General features: G+C 35.5%; 1 protein-coding gene across 1 annotated transcript; it reads right to left on the bottom strand.

The window, feature by feature from the left end:
• Positions 1-9,784: 9,784 nt before the first annotated feature.
• Positions 9,785-14,287, bottom strand: LOC133854797 (uncharacterized). Its single transcript, XM_062291069.1, has 6 exons — positions 13,619-14,287; positions 12,136-12,386; positions 11,563-11,938; positions 11,339-11,470; positions 11,073-11,248; positions 9,785-10,028 (listed from the first exon to the last, which is right to left on the bottom strand). Exons 1-6 carry the CDS (start codon positions 14,174-14,176, stop codon positions 9,905-9,907), a joined length of 1,617 nt encoding a protein of 538 aa, XP_062147053.1. The 5' UTR covers positions 14,177-14,287; the 3' UTR covers positions 9,785-9,904.
• Between the last annotated feature and the right edge of the window lie 4,241 nt (positions 14,288-18,528).

The following is an 18,528-nucleotide window of genomic DNA, read 5'->3' as shown; positions in this document are numbered from 1 at the left end:
ATAAACAGATGTAAACATCTTCTGATATTGTACTCTTTTTTTTTCATTAGTGGTGCACTTCTATACCTAACAAAGCATGACCCACAATCTCGTATTTATGATAAGAGCTTCTTTAAAGTGACATTCACTGAGAAAAAAAGCTAGAGGGAAGCAAACCCCTTGTATGCAGGAATCATCCTTGAGGGAGATTCTTTATCTGTTATACTTGGTCTCCAAAAATCCCACCTCGCCACCAATTGGAGAATTGCCACTATTATTACTGATATTCTTGGTCTCCTTAGCTCTTTTGACAGCTTGCCTGCCGCGAAGATTGATAAGAGTACAAATTGTCGCGCTCTCAACATAACTCACTAAGCAATTAGGCCTATATATGATTCTCAAAGTAGAATAGATGCCAAGTTGGATTCGGTGCTTAGAAATGGTGAATGGTGTTGGAAGCCGGCTAGGTCTGATGAGCTGGTTATCATTCAGAGTAGACTTTCAGAGGTTCGGTTGTGGGCAGATAAACCAATCTGGACTATAGCTCAGAAGGGGATATTTGTAAGCTCTGATACTTGGAACCATTTGAGATTGAAAAGGCAGCCTGTGGATTGGTGGTCCCTTATTTGGTTCAATCAAGCTATTCCAAAACAGGCCTTCTTGCTTTGGTTGGTTGTTCGTAATAGGCTCACAACGGGTAATCACCTTTTGATTTGGGGATACAAAGGTGATACTCAATGCTGTTTTTGCAGAAATGGTACTGAAAGTAGAGATCATCTCTTTTTCAATTGCAGCTTTAGCTCTCGGATTTGGAAGATTTGTATGAAAAGATGTAATATTTCGAATCCCCTTCTTGACTGGCAGAATGTGGTAGAAGAAGGTAGTTGGAAGTGGATTTCGAAGAAGCTGAAAAGTGTTCTCTGTAGGCTGGTTTTGAGCTCCAGTGTTTACAATATATAGAGAGCTAGAAATGAGATTAAGCATAATGGAAGACCAAAAACAGATGAGCAAAGTCTTAGGAGTATTTTTTGGGAAGTAAGGACTAGAATTTCTGGCAAAGGCAACTTCAAGAATAATGAAGAGAATGTCAATATTTGCCTAAGCTGGAATATTGATTTGTCTATACTGGTTTGATACCAGTTGTGTTGTTTGTCTTTGTCTGTAGCCACAGAGTTATGTTTGCTCTTGTGGTGTTGTTTCTGTGTTTGGTGGAACGTTGTTTGTAATGTTTGCTGTTAGTTGTTAATAAAATTGCTCACTTATTCATTAAAAAAAAAAACAAAAAACTCACTGAGCAACTACGACCAGTTTGACAGGCAGCTTTCTTGCAAATTTTGTATCCATTGTTAGATCTCCTTGGGTAAAGTTATTTTGTGGCCTCCCTTTTTGACCAGTCGTATATTTTTGGTTGTAATTTGTATATATATACTGTTTACTATGTTTCCAAAGGCATCTATAAAAAATAAAAATAAAAATAAATAAATAAACTGCCAAGTGATTACATTTATAATGATATATTTTGAGCACATTTATAATGCTTTCAAGTGTAGTTTTAACATACTCTTTGTCCAGACAGATTCTCTCTTGGCTCTCTCCATTCTACCATTTTCAAAATCCCCCTAGGAGTAACCAATATCCCACTTATAAGTATATATGATCCCCTATATATAATGATTTGTTGATGAATGCAAATGTTCAGGACAAAAGCTCACCAAAAGAGCAAATGGACAATTTGTTTTGCACATGGCTACTGTGCAAGAGGAGATACACTGAAAGCACAGTTGTTGGTGACAGTGTATGGCAGACACAAAAGAACAAAAAGGACATGCTGTAAAAGGGATTAGGTTGTTTTTGTTAAAGTCCTCAGCAAGGAAACCATTATTTTATAGACCTGCATAGAAATCTGAGAGGTCCTGGCTGCCGTGTCCATTTAAATTTTAGTCATTTTTTTGAATATAAAATCTACATGTACTTCAATCTTACTGATAATCCCCAAACTAAGAGGAATAAAATAGCTACAAGTTGCTTTAATCCCCAAATGTAGCCGGAAAGGAAAAGTGGTCTCACTTTAAGCAAAGTAAGAATTCAGTCAAATAGTCAAAAAGGAATGAAATTTCAAAATTAGTAGATAATATTAAAAAGTATTTGGATTTATGCCCTAAATCCCAACACTATTGACATATAAGTTTATTATAAATAAAATTGTTATTCACTAATTTGTTTTTGAACATATGACATGTTATTTTACATGCTTAATATTGTTCTATGTATATTTTGCATGTGAAATACTCTTGAATTACATTGAATACGGTCTATGATGTAAGTAAAGAGTTATCATATAAGATCTTAGTCCATAATCCTTATAGTCTTAAACTTTGGATAGTTTGTAGTCGGTAATGGAATTGGGCATTCCATTTGCGAAGACTGTTTGTTACACATTGAATCTTTGTGATTTATCTTGATTATGTGAAATTATAGGCTTCGAGTTGATATGTAGGTGTTATGCACTGAACGAACCTTGTGAGTTTTTTTTCATGAAAATATTGTCAAATAGAAAAACCCATACGCCTAATGTTACTTATGATATTGATTCTAAATCCTGAGAGGACTGTGTACTCAGATGTGAAATGTAGATCACTTTGACGCATTTATGAGTGAAATCAAAATGATGGTCAACATACTCGATGTGTTGTGTAATCGCAATTAACATTGTGAGAAAGTTTTTCTCAAGATGGAACCCAAGTCCTTTATTAAAAGTATAAGAAATTTCCCATTGAGATTGATTTTATGGATTAAATTATTATAAGTCTCTGGCTAGGGCATTTTGTATAAGATACTACAATACAAAATACATGTGATAAGTCTTTCACGAGTACATGAATAATATATAAAATCAGGGGACTCAAGGAAAAAGATGTAGAGAATCAAATGGAATATCTTGACTTTGATTTTTATACGGAAGATTTCATAGAGGAATCAAAAGTCAAAATTAAGTAAATTTAAAGGAATAATTGTTTTGATAAAAAAAATATAAATTAGAGTGTAGTTACAATTATTTAGTGGAATCAATTGTAATTAAATAGTGACTGGAAGAGTCAGACCTATTTTGGCAAGTTTTTATTTTTCCTTTAGGTCCCTCACCATGCTAATTTAATTTAACCAAATCAGGCTTTTTATTTTTTTGGCTAGTTGTTTTTATTATTTAAAAACATGGGCTATAGAAAGACTGTGCATCAGATGTAAGAGGTAGATTGGGCTTTGGGATAAAACCCAAGCCCACTAACAGTGCAGTTGATGCATGGGCCATGGAATTTTTTCCTGGCCCAATACGTCAACTACAAGGGTGGAAGGCTAGGGTTTTTCCTAGCCCTAGCCGTCCACCACTATAGGGGAGTTCTAGTTTATCTAGAACTTCAACTACAACGTGTCCCACATTGCTTAAATCTCCCAGTCTCCTAATATTCTAAGCCTATAAATAGACATGCATGTAGATTTCAAAAATAAGTTATTTTGCTATAATTCTTTAGTTTTTATTAAGAACTAATATTCTTAAGTTAACTCTCGAGAATAAGTTTAAATTTTGAAGAGCAAGTTGAGAGCCTGCTCTCTTAGTTATTATCAGTCATTGATGAGAATATCTAAATATTTATCACACGTTCTTCGTCGAGGAGTAAGGAACTTAATCTTGCCCATATATTCAAAGAGTAACCGTTTATTTTTAAACACGTCCAAGTAAGTGTTTCTGATTTGCAGTTTATTTTTAAAATAGTATTGCTCTTCGCCTGTTCTTCATAAAGTTTATTCCTGGATTTGAGAATTTTATTTTCTACTGCACAATATTATTTTTGCAAACTAATTCCTGACAAAAGGCTGACAAAGTATCCACACAATGTTACAGAAAAGGATTTACATTGGTTAATTCTAGAAGGTCCGTTTGTTAATGTTCTTTAGAGCTTTTTTTTTTTTTGATAAAAGTATGCTCATGTGATATAAAAGTGAGTAGTTTTAAGTGTTTTGTGATAATTTAATGTTTTGAGTTGTTTACTAATGTTTTTATTTTTTCTTTTAAATAAAAAGAGAAGAAAAAAGTATTACCAAACAAAGCCAGTGGCACATGGTTCAGACTCTTCTTGTTTTGTGTAAATACGTAAAATAGGAAATACATTTTTTTAAAAAAAAAAAAGGAGGAAAAAAAATTGTTCAAGTCCCTGAGGTTTTAACTTTTATCAATTTACTCCATGAAGTTCAAAGTTGATCAAATAGATCCTTAAAGTATAATACATTATCAAATTACTCTCTATGTCGACCCACTTTCATTAATTTTTTTTTTCTCGTTTTTTATGGAATGCCATGTCATTTCCAATAATATTGCAACACGTGTATACATCACACAATTAGTTTTATCACATCAGTCACATACCGGATTGATTGCCACGTCCTTAAAAACTTGCCCCATCAACAAATCACTAAGTTTAATGTAAAAAAGGAAAAAAGAAAGTAAGGGAGTGTCTGTTGTGAGAGGAGGTGGTTGTGCGGCCACCACAATCTACTCTAGGAAAGGGTGGCCATGTGGCAACCCCCTCCCAACAGACACAGTCACAACCACCCCTCTCCCACCACATAAGGGTTGTTGTGCGATCATCCCCCTGTAGCAAACCTTCCCTCACCTTTTTTTTTATTATTTTTTTATTATTTTTAACATCAGATTAATTGATTTGTTAAAGGGGAAGTTTTTTTTTTTTTTTTTTTTTTTTTTTTTTTTTTTTTTTTTTTTTTTATAATGTGGCATTTTATGGCGTGGCATCGACATGCATCGTGACTTGTAACTGATGTTGTGAAACTAATTGTGGAATGTATACAAGTGTCGCAATTATATTGGGTATGATGTGACATTTAGTCATAAAATTTAACAGAAGTGAGATACAGTGAGTGATTTGATAACAGAGTAAATGTTAAGGATTGATCTGATCAATTTTGAATCTTAGAGAGTAATTTGATAAAAATTAAAACCCCATGAATTGAAACAGTATTTGTTTTCCCTAAAAATGCAAGTTAGGCAACCAAAGACACACAAGGAGGCCTCCTTGTGTGTTTGAGCAACATTGTAAGGTTCAATTTTACATAGTAACCTTTTCTTCTTCTTCTTCTTCTTTTTCTAATTTTACACTAAATTAAGGTTTTAATAGTTTTTAACCTTTTTTGTCTTTTTTGTCTTTTTTCTTTTTTTGTTTTTAACCTAAAATCATTCAAAGAGGGTAATCCAAAATCGATCCTAAACAATGTTTCTCCAACATATGTTATAATAATAGACTACTGTGCAGCCAAAGAAAAATTAAAAATGTTCAAAGAAGTATGAGACAAATATTATTGTAAAAATCGACTAAGTTCACGAGTTCAAGATGATAAGCGGACTCAAACCGCTGACATTCGCCACAGGGTAAACCACTGTCTTTTAGGCCCCCGACTGATTCCACCATAGGAGCCAATGATAGACAATAACTCTCCGCCGAACATAACTTACAACTTTCATCGTACTATGCTCTTCAAAGAACAACTCTTTTCAAAATTTCAAACGGTACTGCGTTGGAATCCTATTTTAACTAAGAATTTTTGTGATTCCACGTGATCTAACTACATGAGAACCGGCTTTCTAATTTTAAATATGTAAGAACAAAATATATAACCTAGTTTTGCATGATCTAATAGTTCGGAATTCTTTTTCTTCTCATTCGAGAAATTTAGTGTAAAACTAATTAGGGTTTTGTGAACCCTTGATTATTTTGAATTATAGGTTGATGCACGCGGATTTTTCTTAATTCAATCTTCTCAAGCTCAAAAGTAGGACTAGTTGTAGGTCTGGAAACTCAAGGCAGAGCCTAATTCTTAAAGGTGGAATTAATTTTCGGTGGCAAAAGAGGCATCATATATCTTAATCAAAAGGTAATACCCGTGGAAAAAGAGGCACCTACCCTACAAAAATGCCTTAAAAAGAAGAGAAAAGAGGGTGCGAGTATCAATGATTTTTTATTGTTTTTTAATAATAAAAAAAAATTTCTATTTTATCTTTTGAAAAATCTCTAACTTTTCAAAGCATATTAATGCTCCGTATGTTTCAGCATAAAATAATTTCTGCAAAATGATTTTGACATTTTACAGTATTTGATAGGGGCGAAAATAATGGTCAACAAAAATTATTTTCAGTTTGACCGTAAAAGCTTCTTTAATTTTTGGAAAACGATTTACGGTTTTTCCGAAATTAAACGCTTCGTTTTTGCACGCACATTTAATATCTGATTGCTGAAATTCGGCAATAATTGGTCGTTGAAATCTAGCTGGCGCCAGAATCCGGCAACATCCGGCCACAAAGAACCTGCCGGCGCCGGAATCCGGCGACATCCGGTCACCGTCGCTTGAGCTGACGGACCAGATTCAGGCCATGGTCAGAAGCTAGCCGGAATCTGGCCGGCTCTTGCCGAATCCTGTCATTGATCCTGCCGAATTCCGGTTGGACTCCTCTGGATTCGGCCAAATCCGGCCGGATCTGTCTGGATTCGAAGGAGTCCGGCCGGAATTCGGCCATTTTGGCAAGATCCGGCCAAACTTGCTTGCTAGAATTCAGCAACGGCGACCGAACGTTGCCGGCTTCCGGCGACAATTGCCGGACTTTGATTTTCGTCTTTCGTAATTTTTTCATGCGAACCAAACGCCGAAAAATATTTTCGAAAAAATCATTTTTTCTGAAAATAATTTCGTCGAAAATATTTTACGACGGAAATCATTTTACATCGAAACAAACGGAGCATAAGAGAAAAAAAAAATAAAAAAAAAAAAAAAAAAAAAAAAGAAAAAAAAAGAAAAAAAGAAGAAAGAAAAAGAAAATTAGATACTAGATATTGCAATTTAAAGTTGAATACACCAACTTGAACAAAAATCAAGATTTCCTACAATTGCGGTGTCTGAATTTTAGGGGTGTATCTTTCCAGCAATTTACTGTTCGGATTACTATCAATTTGGGTAGCAAATGTAAAGGTACCATTATGGGGTCCACTTACTTAAGCAAGTGAGTAGACTGCCCGAAATCTATTCTAGCAAATAGAGGTGCGTTTAGAATTGCAATTTTGTAGACAATAAGTGCGAATTTAAACCAAATCGCAGAACATAAATTGTTGGAAAACTACATTTTTAAAAATTTATGATTTGAAAAAACGCAGAAAAATTTGTCTTTTCAAATCGCAGACTGCTCGAAATCTATTCTAGCAAATAGAGGTGCGTTTAGGATTGCAATTCTGTAGACAATAAGTGCGATTTTAAACCAAATCGCAGAACATAAATTGTTGGAAAACTACATTTTTAAAAATTTATGATTTGAAAAAACACAAAAAAATTTGCCTTTTCAAATCGCAGGTAAGAGTATTTTCTTGAAAACGCAAACTTTTAAAGGCTAATTTGTGATTTTAAAGGTTAAACTGCGATTTTGCTAAATGCTTAACTGTATTTTTAAAAATCACTTTTTCAAATCGCACTTTTTGAAATCACAAATCCAAACTAACCCTAAGTCCTATAGGAGTTCTCATATTTACTGCTCAAATTGCTAGCATTAATCTAGACAACATAATTGTTTGAAATCTGTGTCCACTGATATTAAGTCAGTCCAAAAAGCGGGAGTTATGGGACTCAATTGCTCTAAACAGGTGAACCTGCACCCTAAGCTGTCAGGAGCAAGTGGGTTTTGCAGCCCCCTCTTTGTGAGGCGATGGTGTCCAAATTTCGGTAAGATTTGAGCATCCCATTTAATACTTTCTTATTAAAAAAAAAAATAAAAAATTGAATAGAATAGAATAAAGACAAAAGCAAAGATGATCCAAATACATATTTAGGAGGTTTTTATTCTTCTATGTGGTTTCAAAAACAAAAGCCCATCTTCTTTTTTCAATGGTGCGATGACTTTTGTTTCACATGGATGACTCTGCAAAATAATGAAGCCTTTTGTCCCCTTGTCAATCATGCTAGTTGTCTCCACTCCCTCAAATTTTCAGGGAAAATGATAAATGTACATCACATGTACAACAAGTGTACAACACCCCTCTCACATGGAGTGGACCCCACACACTATAGGGCCCACCCCATGTGAGAGGGGTGTTGTACACTTGTTGTACATGTGATGTACGGGAATCACCTCTCAATTTTCAGTCCAAATCTTTCTTTTAATTTAATAATTAATTTAAATTTGATGGCTGTCACAACTCACAATCTTAATGAATCATATGTATTCTAAGGTTTCAGTCCAAATCTCTCTCCCAATATAATAATATTTCACTTCAGGTTACAATTTGGTGGCAGTCACAATCTTGATGAATCTTTTTGAAATTTGAGTTCTACCAAATTTAGATATACATCTCACCTGATCAGATTTAAATTTGCCCAATCACAACCAAGATGATCCTCAAGATGGGCCCCAACTAAGGTCATCTCATTCCATGATGTTTTCTGTCAACAAAATGATGAAACTTGCAGGCCCTTCTAAGTGGGCATGGAAATTGGAGGGAGGGAATCCATAATTGCCAAAGCTCCATTATGAAAGGAATGATTCCAATGATGCAGGGACAAGAAAACAGTAGGAAAAAAGAGATCCACCAACTAACATACAAATTGATCCCAACAAAAAGTCTTCATGGGTGAACTTTCACACCACCAACTTCCATCTACTTTGGAAGTCAAAACACTTTAGAGGTTTCATGTTTTAGTGATTGGTGTAATAAGTGCTATAAAACACTTTAGAGGGGTAATAGACTGTCACGTCAATTTATAAACGTAATAAATATTTCACATTTTAGCGACTGATATAGTAAGTGCTATGTGAACTACGACGCCAGTTTATAAAGAATTTATAGTAAGAGTTATAGGACCCTTAGTATTACTAGTTTGTAAAAAATTAGTGCTACTAAGGGTTAAAAATTATACAACAGTTAGTAAAAAAAATTCTCGAATCCAGTCAATAAATTTGTCATGTACCTCTTAGTACGTGAGAATCACATAATTTTTTAACATAAATATTAAAAAATCATGTGCTTTTCCATGCTCAAAAGACACATGATAGTTTCATAAAGTGGGATAGAAAAATTTTCTTTTATTACCATCTCTCAAACTCATTGATATATCCTAGAATATTCTCTTTCATAATTCCATCACCCTTTTTCCAAATTCTTACAATATCTCACTATGAGATTATTGTGATATGATAAACCAATGCAGGTAGTTATGCACAAATCTGGTGTCTACACATTATCATATGGCCGAATGCAATGGCTTCTTTGTTCAAATGTTGGAATAGAAAGTTGATCACATTTGTTAACATTTATTATTATTTTGTGAATTCAACCTTGATTAGAACAAATAGAAGTAGTTTTACCTCTTTTTTACTTGCTGAACCTCCAAAAGTACGCAATTTTTTTTTAGGATGGAATCCAAAGACCACCTTGACTATGATAGGTCAGGCATAAAGGGAAGGTGGTCGGGAGAGAGATGGTTACCTAAGTCAACACTAGGATTTGAACCCCGAGACTTTGGTTCGTAGCTACGTGCTCTAATCCTTGAGCTACAGGCCCCACCCATCTCCATTGGATTTGTTCCCAGGAGTACCCTAAAAAGAGAATATATAGGCTATGCCATAAACATGATGGTGGAAAAACAAACCATAATGGGGTTAGAACCAGGTCACATCGCTATGAACAGAGACTTAGAGCATTAAATCAATCACCCTGTAAATCCGGCTTGAATCATATTCCTACTTGCCAATCTTTTTAAATTTGATGCAGAAAGGAGGCAACAACTAAATGTATTAGTAAAATGGTCAAGACCTGGGTCCATATACTACCATGGAGTTTATAACTCACTTATCTTAACAATGAAAGCATTTGACACAGCATCATTCCCACTCAATAGTCGATGGCGGCTTTGATGTAATGTCTTGAACGACTCGGTTTACCCCCCGAACGCTGTTGCAGATCTTTCGTGCTACATCATCAAGGAACTTGTGCTCAAAATAGTACCTGGAATCTCACCATTTCAAAGGGGAGAAAAAGGATTAGATATGAGAGCACTTAAAATTGCACTCATGAAAAAACGAGGGCAAACCTACATTAATTTTTGGGAAGATTGCACCACAACAGTCAATACTCAATACAAAGCATAAAAGCTTTGCTTAGAAAGTGAAGACATATATAATCTAACGGAAATATTTTTCTGTTCAACATGAGATGGTTAATTATGCACTTCCATCCATGGCTGATGCTATGCATCTCAGCAAGGATGGAGAAGAGAAGGGTAAGTTATGAAAGAGAAGGATATGCTACATAAGATGAGGTGACACATCTGATGTCCTGCTCATCAGTCAAAAAACTCTAGCTCTTACTCCTTAAAGCTTGTTTGGGTGCTGGCTTTAAGGTTTTCACGTATTTTTTCAGTCGTCGCCTTATCCTAGGTTAACTTCTGCTAGAAACATGTCACTCGTTGTTGCAATTACCAGTCTTGTGGCACAAGGAGGAAAAACATAAATCCCAGACCTCAACGTATTACATTATGGACATCTGAAAAGCCCTACATGTCTAAAACATATTCCCCCCCACCCCGACCCCAACATAGACACACATATCAGAAGACATAAACAGTCAAAGCTGTTCAATCTCGAGCTGTCTCAAACCCTGGCTCAAGTTCTTTGAATTCTATAAGCACTTCCAGCCTATGGTTTAAAAGAATTACCAAAAACTGAGGATTTATCACCTACAGTTATACAGGAAGCTCAAGTATAGGACATACATACAGGTAATGAAATGCTCAAAAGCTCAAGTTCGTGACAGAAATGGGGACACCTTTTTGCGCTACAAGTCTTCCATAACTTATACACCTCTGGTGTACATGCCGATACACGCATTAGAAACTGGAAGCAGCTAAGAATCCTAGAATATTCATTTCACCACCGATTGAAATGGCCATATTTTCCAGAACCCACTCGCCCAAATTATACAGAAAAGGTTGCTAAAAGGTAAATAAAATGCATAGCGGCAGAACATATAAAGAACAAACTAAAGGAATACCAATCTGCTGTCATTCCATCTTCACTTGTAACAGCTCTTAGAGCAACAACATGAGAATGTGTTCTTTGATCACCTTGAACTCCAACTGATCTTACTGGCAAAAACACAGCAAAAGCTTGCCATATTGAATCATAAAGCCCAGCATCCTTGATTGACTGAATGAAAATTTCATCAACCTGAAGGAAAAAAAAAAATACATAAGAAACAAATATTAAGTGGTAAACCAAGAAAGCCAATGAGTCCATCCATGGCTAAACACCATGTACCTGGCGGAGGATATCCAAGGCATTGCCCTCAGTTACATCACCTAACACTCTTACTGCAAGGCCAGGCCCAGGGAATGGATGGCGCTTTAAAAATGACTCAGGAACATTCAAAATCCTTCCTAGTTGACGGACCTTATACATGAAAAATTAACAACCAAATAACATCACAGCACAACAAAAACAGATGAGTATGCACAAGCCACTAGGAAGGTAGAAATGGACACCTCATCCTTGAATAGAAGTTTAAGTGGTTCAATGAGCTTCAGTTTCATGTCCTTGGGAAGCCCTCCAACATTATGATGGCTCTTGATTGTGTGGGAGTGGGTTCTTCCAGATCCAGGTGGTGGGCAAGATTCAATCACATCTGGGTACAAAGTCCCTTGGACCAAGTAAGACGGTTTCTTTCCTAGTTTCTGCTCCAACTCTTGGCCAAAGGCATCAAATATGGAAATAAATTCCTTCCCAATAATTTTCCTTTTAATTTCAGGATCTACCACACCTTTCAGCTTGCTAAGAAATTGATCCGTTGCATCAACACAAGTAACAGGCAGATGAAGATCCCGGTCAAAGGTTTCCACCACTCGTTCTCTCTCCTTATACCTATTGGAAATAGAAACCATAGTAAAAAACATCTTGTGAGAAAGACACCAATAGATATATTAAGGAAGCTTATAGAACACATAAATATTTGAAAAGTTAATTCACGTCATTTGTTATTATCTAGTGCTTCCACAAATCAAGTACAGAACCAATTATCTTTTTGGTATTATAGGAAAAAAGGCTCCTTGCATTCTAACCTCAATAACCCATTGTCAACAAAAACACAATGAAGCCTATCTCCAATTGCCTTATGGACAAGAGTAGCAGCAACCGTGGAATCCACACCACCTGATAAGGCACATATCACATGATCTTCGAGTCCCACCGTGTCTTTGATCACTTTTACTTCTTCATCCAATACATTTTCCATATTCCATCCGGCAGTGACTCCACAAACCTCAAAGAGAAAGTACCGCAGTGTTTCCATTCCTTCAGGTGAATGTGTCACCTACACAAGATTTTGAGAAATTTTCCGCTGAGCAGAGTTACACAGCTCATCGGTAACAATTGTAGTTAATGAGAGGAAGGGCACAAAATCAATTTTTCCAAAAATCAACCAATTACATTCCTTGTTTTTTTCACCACCAAGTTTTATTGACTGATAACAAGCAGAATAGTGACAAAAAAATCTTCTCAGTGCTAACATCCATCAAGCTTCTCATATCAAATAAACAATTTAAAATCAGAATTAAATTATACTACCGTGAGCCTTCCACTCAGAGATACACAAACATAATCAAACCGTCAAATCAAACCATTGCAAACAAAAGAAATCTACGACCCCAATTCATTTCGACTTAAGCACTAACACATACATAAAAAACTGCACAAAATCAAACACAACTTAAAATCTTATACTTAAGAGACATAACTCACCAAAAAGCAATTTCCAAAATAAATACTTTTTACTTAAACATACATCTAAAACCCAACAAAATATTATGTTTAATTTAATATCATCCTTAACAAACAGAACCCACCAAAAAGAAATTTCCAAAATAATTACTTCTTATGCCAAAAACAAACAGAACCCACACCAAAACCCATTTCCATTCAATTACAAAAGCTTCAAAGCAAAGCAATTTCGACATACATCTAAAACCCCACAAAATCAAACATAACTTAAAAATCCTATCCTTCACGAACAAAACCCACCAAAAGCAATTCCCAAAACAACTACTTTTCACCACAAAAACAAACAGAACCCAGTTCAAAATCCATTTCAAGTCAATTACAAACGCTTCAAACCAAAGCAATTTCAACTAAAGTACTTACACAAAAAAAAAAAAAAAAAATCAAACATTTAAAAACCCTATTCTTCACATACAAAAACCACCATAAGAAATTCCCAAAACAACTACCCCTTTCATCCCAAAAGCAAAAAGAACCCACTTCCGAAACCCATTTCAAATCAATTACAACAGCTTCAAAGCAAAGAAATTTCAACTAAAGTACTTCAACATCTAAAAAAAATCCACAAAAAAATAAAAATACTCAAACACAACTCAGAAACGTATCCTTAACAAACAAAACCCACTATAAGCTATTCCCAGAACAACCGCTTTTCACCCCAAAAACAAACAGAACCCACTTCAAAAACCAATTCCAATCCAATCAAAGAACCCATTTCAATCCAATCACCAGACCTCCAAATCAAAGCAAAAGCCAAGACCAAATTACCTCCGGGTGGTACTGAAGCCCGTAAAACCTCTTAGCACGGTTTTCGATCGCGGCCACTGCACCCTGCTGGCTCCGGGCCACGACCTCGAACCCGTCGGGCAGGCGGGCCACCTCGTCGCCGTGGCTCATCCACACCACCTGCCTATCCCCAACACGCTTCGACCCGAATAGCCCCCGGGCCGGAGCCGAATCCACGTGGATCTCCATTCTCCCATACTCCTGCTTCTCGCCGACCCGGACCTCGCCGCCGAGCCGCTGGACGAGGAGCTGGAGTCCGTAGCAGATGCCCAAAACGACGACATCGTTCTCCTGGGCCCACTCGGGGAACCCCGGCGGGAACGACGGGGAGTCCGTCGTATGGACGGAGTGTGGTCCGCCGGAGAGTATGACCACGCGCGGGTTCAGCTCGACGATGTTGGAGAGCGTGGAGGTGCCGGAGATGCAGAGGGAGAAGACGGAGAGGGATCGGATTCGGCGCGTGATGAGGTGGGTGTACTGAGAACCGAAGTCCAGGATCAGAACCAGGTCTGATTTCACAGCCTTTGGATCCATCGCCATAGCTTTGTGTGGAGGTCCGTGTGGTGGCTATGGAGTGCTAGGGTTTAAGCCCGACGAGGAAAGATTAAAAAAGTGTTTTTGTAGGGTTTTAGGAGATTGGCGGGAAGTGGGGCTACAAATATGTGGTCGACTGGTCGGGTCAAGTGGAATAAAACTGAGAGAAATAAATCAAAATAGGGTTTAACAAATTTGATAAAGTGAAATGGTGAGATTTATTATATTTTATATATTTAATGGGCATATATATATATATATATATATATATATATATATATATATATATATATATATATATATATATATATATATATATATATATATTGTATTTAAATTTTTAAAAGATGTAATATCGTAAATATAGTTAAATGCAACGGAACAAAATTTTAACCGTAAAATAAAAGTATTCGCCTAAAACTAAGTTATGAAGCTAAGAGTGTGTTTGAAATTGCGATTTCGTAGACAGTAAGTGCGATTTTAAACCAAATCGCAAAACATAAATCGTTTGGAAACTACGTTTTTAAAATTTGCGATTTGAAAACGCAAAAAATTTATTTTTTCAAATTGCAAGTAAGATGATACTTTTTTGAAAACGCAATATTTTAAAGGCTAATTTGCTATATTAAATCCTAAACTGCGATTTTGCCAAAACACTTAATAGCGTTTTTAAAAATTATTTTTTTTAAATCGCACATTTTAAAATCGTGATTTTAAATCGCATTTTTTTAAATCGCAAACCCAAACGAACCCTAAGACAAGTGAACCGTATGGGCTTATACGTGTATCAAAAAGTTCTACTATGTATATATTGTTATGACATTTAAATTATTAAAAGATGTAATATTATACATACAGATAGTTAAATGCAACAAAATAAAATTTTAACTGCAACGTTCACCTAAATCTAAGTTACGAAGCTAAGACAAAAGTAAATCGTATGATGAACTTTTCTAAATAAAAGTCAAACTAAAACATTCATATTTTTTATATCACATCAATCATTTTTTATTATTATTTAAACAATCAAAAAAATAACCATTAAAAAAATAACTTTTTTCTTTAAAAAATAAAAAAATCTAAATTTTTTTATTTTTTACTTTATATTATATCAATCACTTCTGCACTTTTTTAGTATTTTTCATTCTTTTCTTTTTTTTTTCTCTCTTTTAACGGATTCTTTTATTGATCCCAAAAAAAATCATTCATTTGATTCGATTAATCCACTTGCCAAAGAGTAATGCTACACATCATCCTCTTGTCCTCCCAAATTTGATGTGGCTCTTAAAATCACCATTGAATTTATGATAGATCATTATTGAATTTTGATCCAATGGTGATTTTAAGAGCCACATCAATTTTGAGAGGGTAAAAGGTGGACAAAAGGATGACGTGTAGCATTACTCCTTGTGCAAGGAGTAATGCTACACGTCATCCTTTTGTCCACCTTTTATCCTCTCAAAATTAATGTGACTCTTAAAATCACCATTTCCTCCTTTTGTCCTCCCAAATTGGGGTCCGGCTTTACTTCTTTTTGAAAGAATCCTATTAACTTTTTGAAAGGGTTTGGAAGGCTTGAGTTCTGGACATGGGGACTGGGCTGAGATGGGCTGAATTAATTATTTTTGGGCCTGAAATTGCTGCAATGGGCCATCTGAGTCCCCTCCAGTGATTGTGATTCAAGGTATTTGTAATTTTCTGCATATCATGGACTCTTCTTAGTTGTGGTGTTTGTGTAGTGAGGAAGTTTCTCCAATGTTAAGAACAAGTTAGTGGTGAGACTGATGCTAAGTACTCTATCACCACCATCTAAAACTTGGTATTGACTCTTCTCAAATCCTCTCGTCAGGACAACTAGCTGATACCTTTGCTGTCGAGGCTCCTTGGAGTACTATTGTGAAGGTCATGTCATGATGCTTTTGCAGACGAGGCTCTCGAGTAGCCTTCTGAAGTAATCATGTCAGGAAGTCTCTGCTGACGAGATTGTTAATGCCAGTTTTGTTGTTCACAAAATCACACCAATTGAAGATAACTAAAAAGCAGGCTACATGGACTTACAACCAATGTTTTGATCACCGAATAAGTCAATACTTTACCTAGAAACTCTTGATTGCAGGTTTAATTATAAGTTTGAGCTGTCTGTCCAGCTCCAAATCTTCTTCCTTAGATAATCTTCCCCATCCTTGGACTGCAGCTGAATCTAAAAGAAGAGCAATTGCTATCAACAGTAAAAAGATTGTGTTCTTTGAGTATTTAGCAGCCATTGTCCTGAATCCAGCCTCCTTTTTTCGTCCAAGAACTATAAACAAAGCAAGAATGCAAGTTCTTTCAAAACCATGTAACTAATTAAATTAGAAAGGAAAACAACTTTTCCTGGTCTGTGTGAGAGAGTCCCGAGTCTTGACAAACAGAGTCCAACTGGTTATTAGCTACCTTTAATTGCCATTTGCCTCTTTTCAAGGTAGATAACTTTTCATTTAAGTTCAACAAAGAGATAATCCATTAATGTTTATATGTGATAGGGAAAACAATGCTTCTCTTAGATGGAAGGTTAATAGGTTATATATTCAACAAAACTCAAGTTTAAATAAGCTTTCTTTAACATCCCCTATTTTCAGCTTTGCACCACACGAGAGAGTGATTGTCAGATTGAGCTTGAAAATTAGAAGGAATAGCAACCAACCATTTCAAGAGGGCCTAACAAGCAAACGTCTACTAAAGTAACACAAGTAAATAACAATGAGAAAAGCAGTTTAGTAGACTGATATATGATTGGGATGACGCAGCAATGAAAATAAGCCATTGATTTTTTTTTAACAAGCTCTTGTTGATCCAAAGACAAATTTTCACTGTTCCGTCATCCCAATTGTATAACAGTCTACTAAATACCATTACTCAATAACTAATATTGTCCACATTAAATTTATGAGAAGTGCTACAGGTACTTTCAAGTGCTTACTTAATGATGTGACAGTGAAAATCATTATTGATATATCATATACAGATTAACTCGTCCAAAATTCAATGGTGATTTTTACTATCACATCAGAGAGTAAGCACTTGAAAGTACATGTAACATTTCTCTAAATTTATTATGTTTTTAATTCTTTTTCTAAAAAGTAGAGGAAATTTATAGAAAAGGAAAGAATACATACCCTTCCATATGGTAAGTATATAAGCGAAACCCCCAAAAACAAAAGTACAAAGTATCATTTCCTAAAGCATGAACTGTCCAAAAAAGCCAAAAACAATAAAAATAAATAAATAAAACAACTACACTAAATATACAACTGAACAGCAATCTAAAAAGTAAGAGCATAAGCCTATGCAAGAGATGCTTCACTTTAAATCCCCAGTAAGTCACAAAAAGCAGTCTGCTGCCTACTCCTTGTACCTTTGCTCAGGACAACAAATCAAGAGAGGGTTTCACAAATTCCAGCTGCCATCTCATATTGTTCGCAACAATGCATCCTTATCCTTGACCATTCAAATCAAAACTAAAAGGCTTACAAAGCAGTATAGCCTTCCTCCCCAACATGAAAGCCTATATAATTGTATAACAAATTCCAACCACTCCTGTTTTGAGAGGGCAGGGGGAAGGAAAAAGAAACTGATAGATCTCATCATTATCATCACTTGAAACTTCTTGCGTTAGCAGTAACAGGTTTTATCGTAACTGGGTCTCGTGGTCATGAGTTGTAGTGCACTAAGATAAAACTAATAATGGGGATTGCATCTTTATCAGATGTAATGTTATTTATAACAACAAAAAGAATTTGAGATAAGAATTTTACCTAGTAGTAAAACATCATGCTTGGAAAGCAATGCACATACATATCAATCTGGTTCATTACGGAGAATTAATCATGGGACATAAGATTCAAATATGAAGATGGTGGACAGTTGATATTGTGAATGCCCAAAAAAACATAAAGCTGCAGCATTTGTCATCAAGACTAGTATGCTTACCAATGCACAACTAGGCAGCAGCTCTGTCAAGAATTACCTGCAAGCAACATAGTGCTAGTGCTAGGTTATAACTAATATAAAGCAAAAGAAGCCCCTATATCTTTCTTCGTATGCCTAATGCCTGTATAGATGAAAAGCAAAGGGAAGATTAAGCATCTCTACCACGCAAATATGGAATGCCTAAAACAATTAATAATTGAAAGGAAAACTAAGTGTTTAGATTCCAAATTGAAAACACTTGTCACATATAAGCAAACTTGTCTAACAACCTCCATCAAAACTGCAAAACACTTTTTAAACATTTTGTTACAACTAGTGCGTAAGTGTCTTTACATACAAACAATGGTAATTAAAGGTCTAACATAATAGTGGTTAGAATGAGTCAAAAC

Source organism: Alnus glutinosa, chromosome 13 (assembly GCF_958979055.1).
Source record: "Alnus glutinosa chromosome 13, dhAlnGlut1.1, whole genome shotgun sequence".
NCBI classification, from domain to species: Eukaryota; Viridiplantae; Streptophyta; class Magnoliopsida; order Fagales; family Betulaceae; genus Alnus; species Alnus glutinosa.
This window is presented reverse-complemented; position numbering and strand designations above follow the sequence as displayed.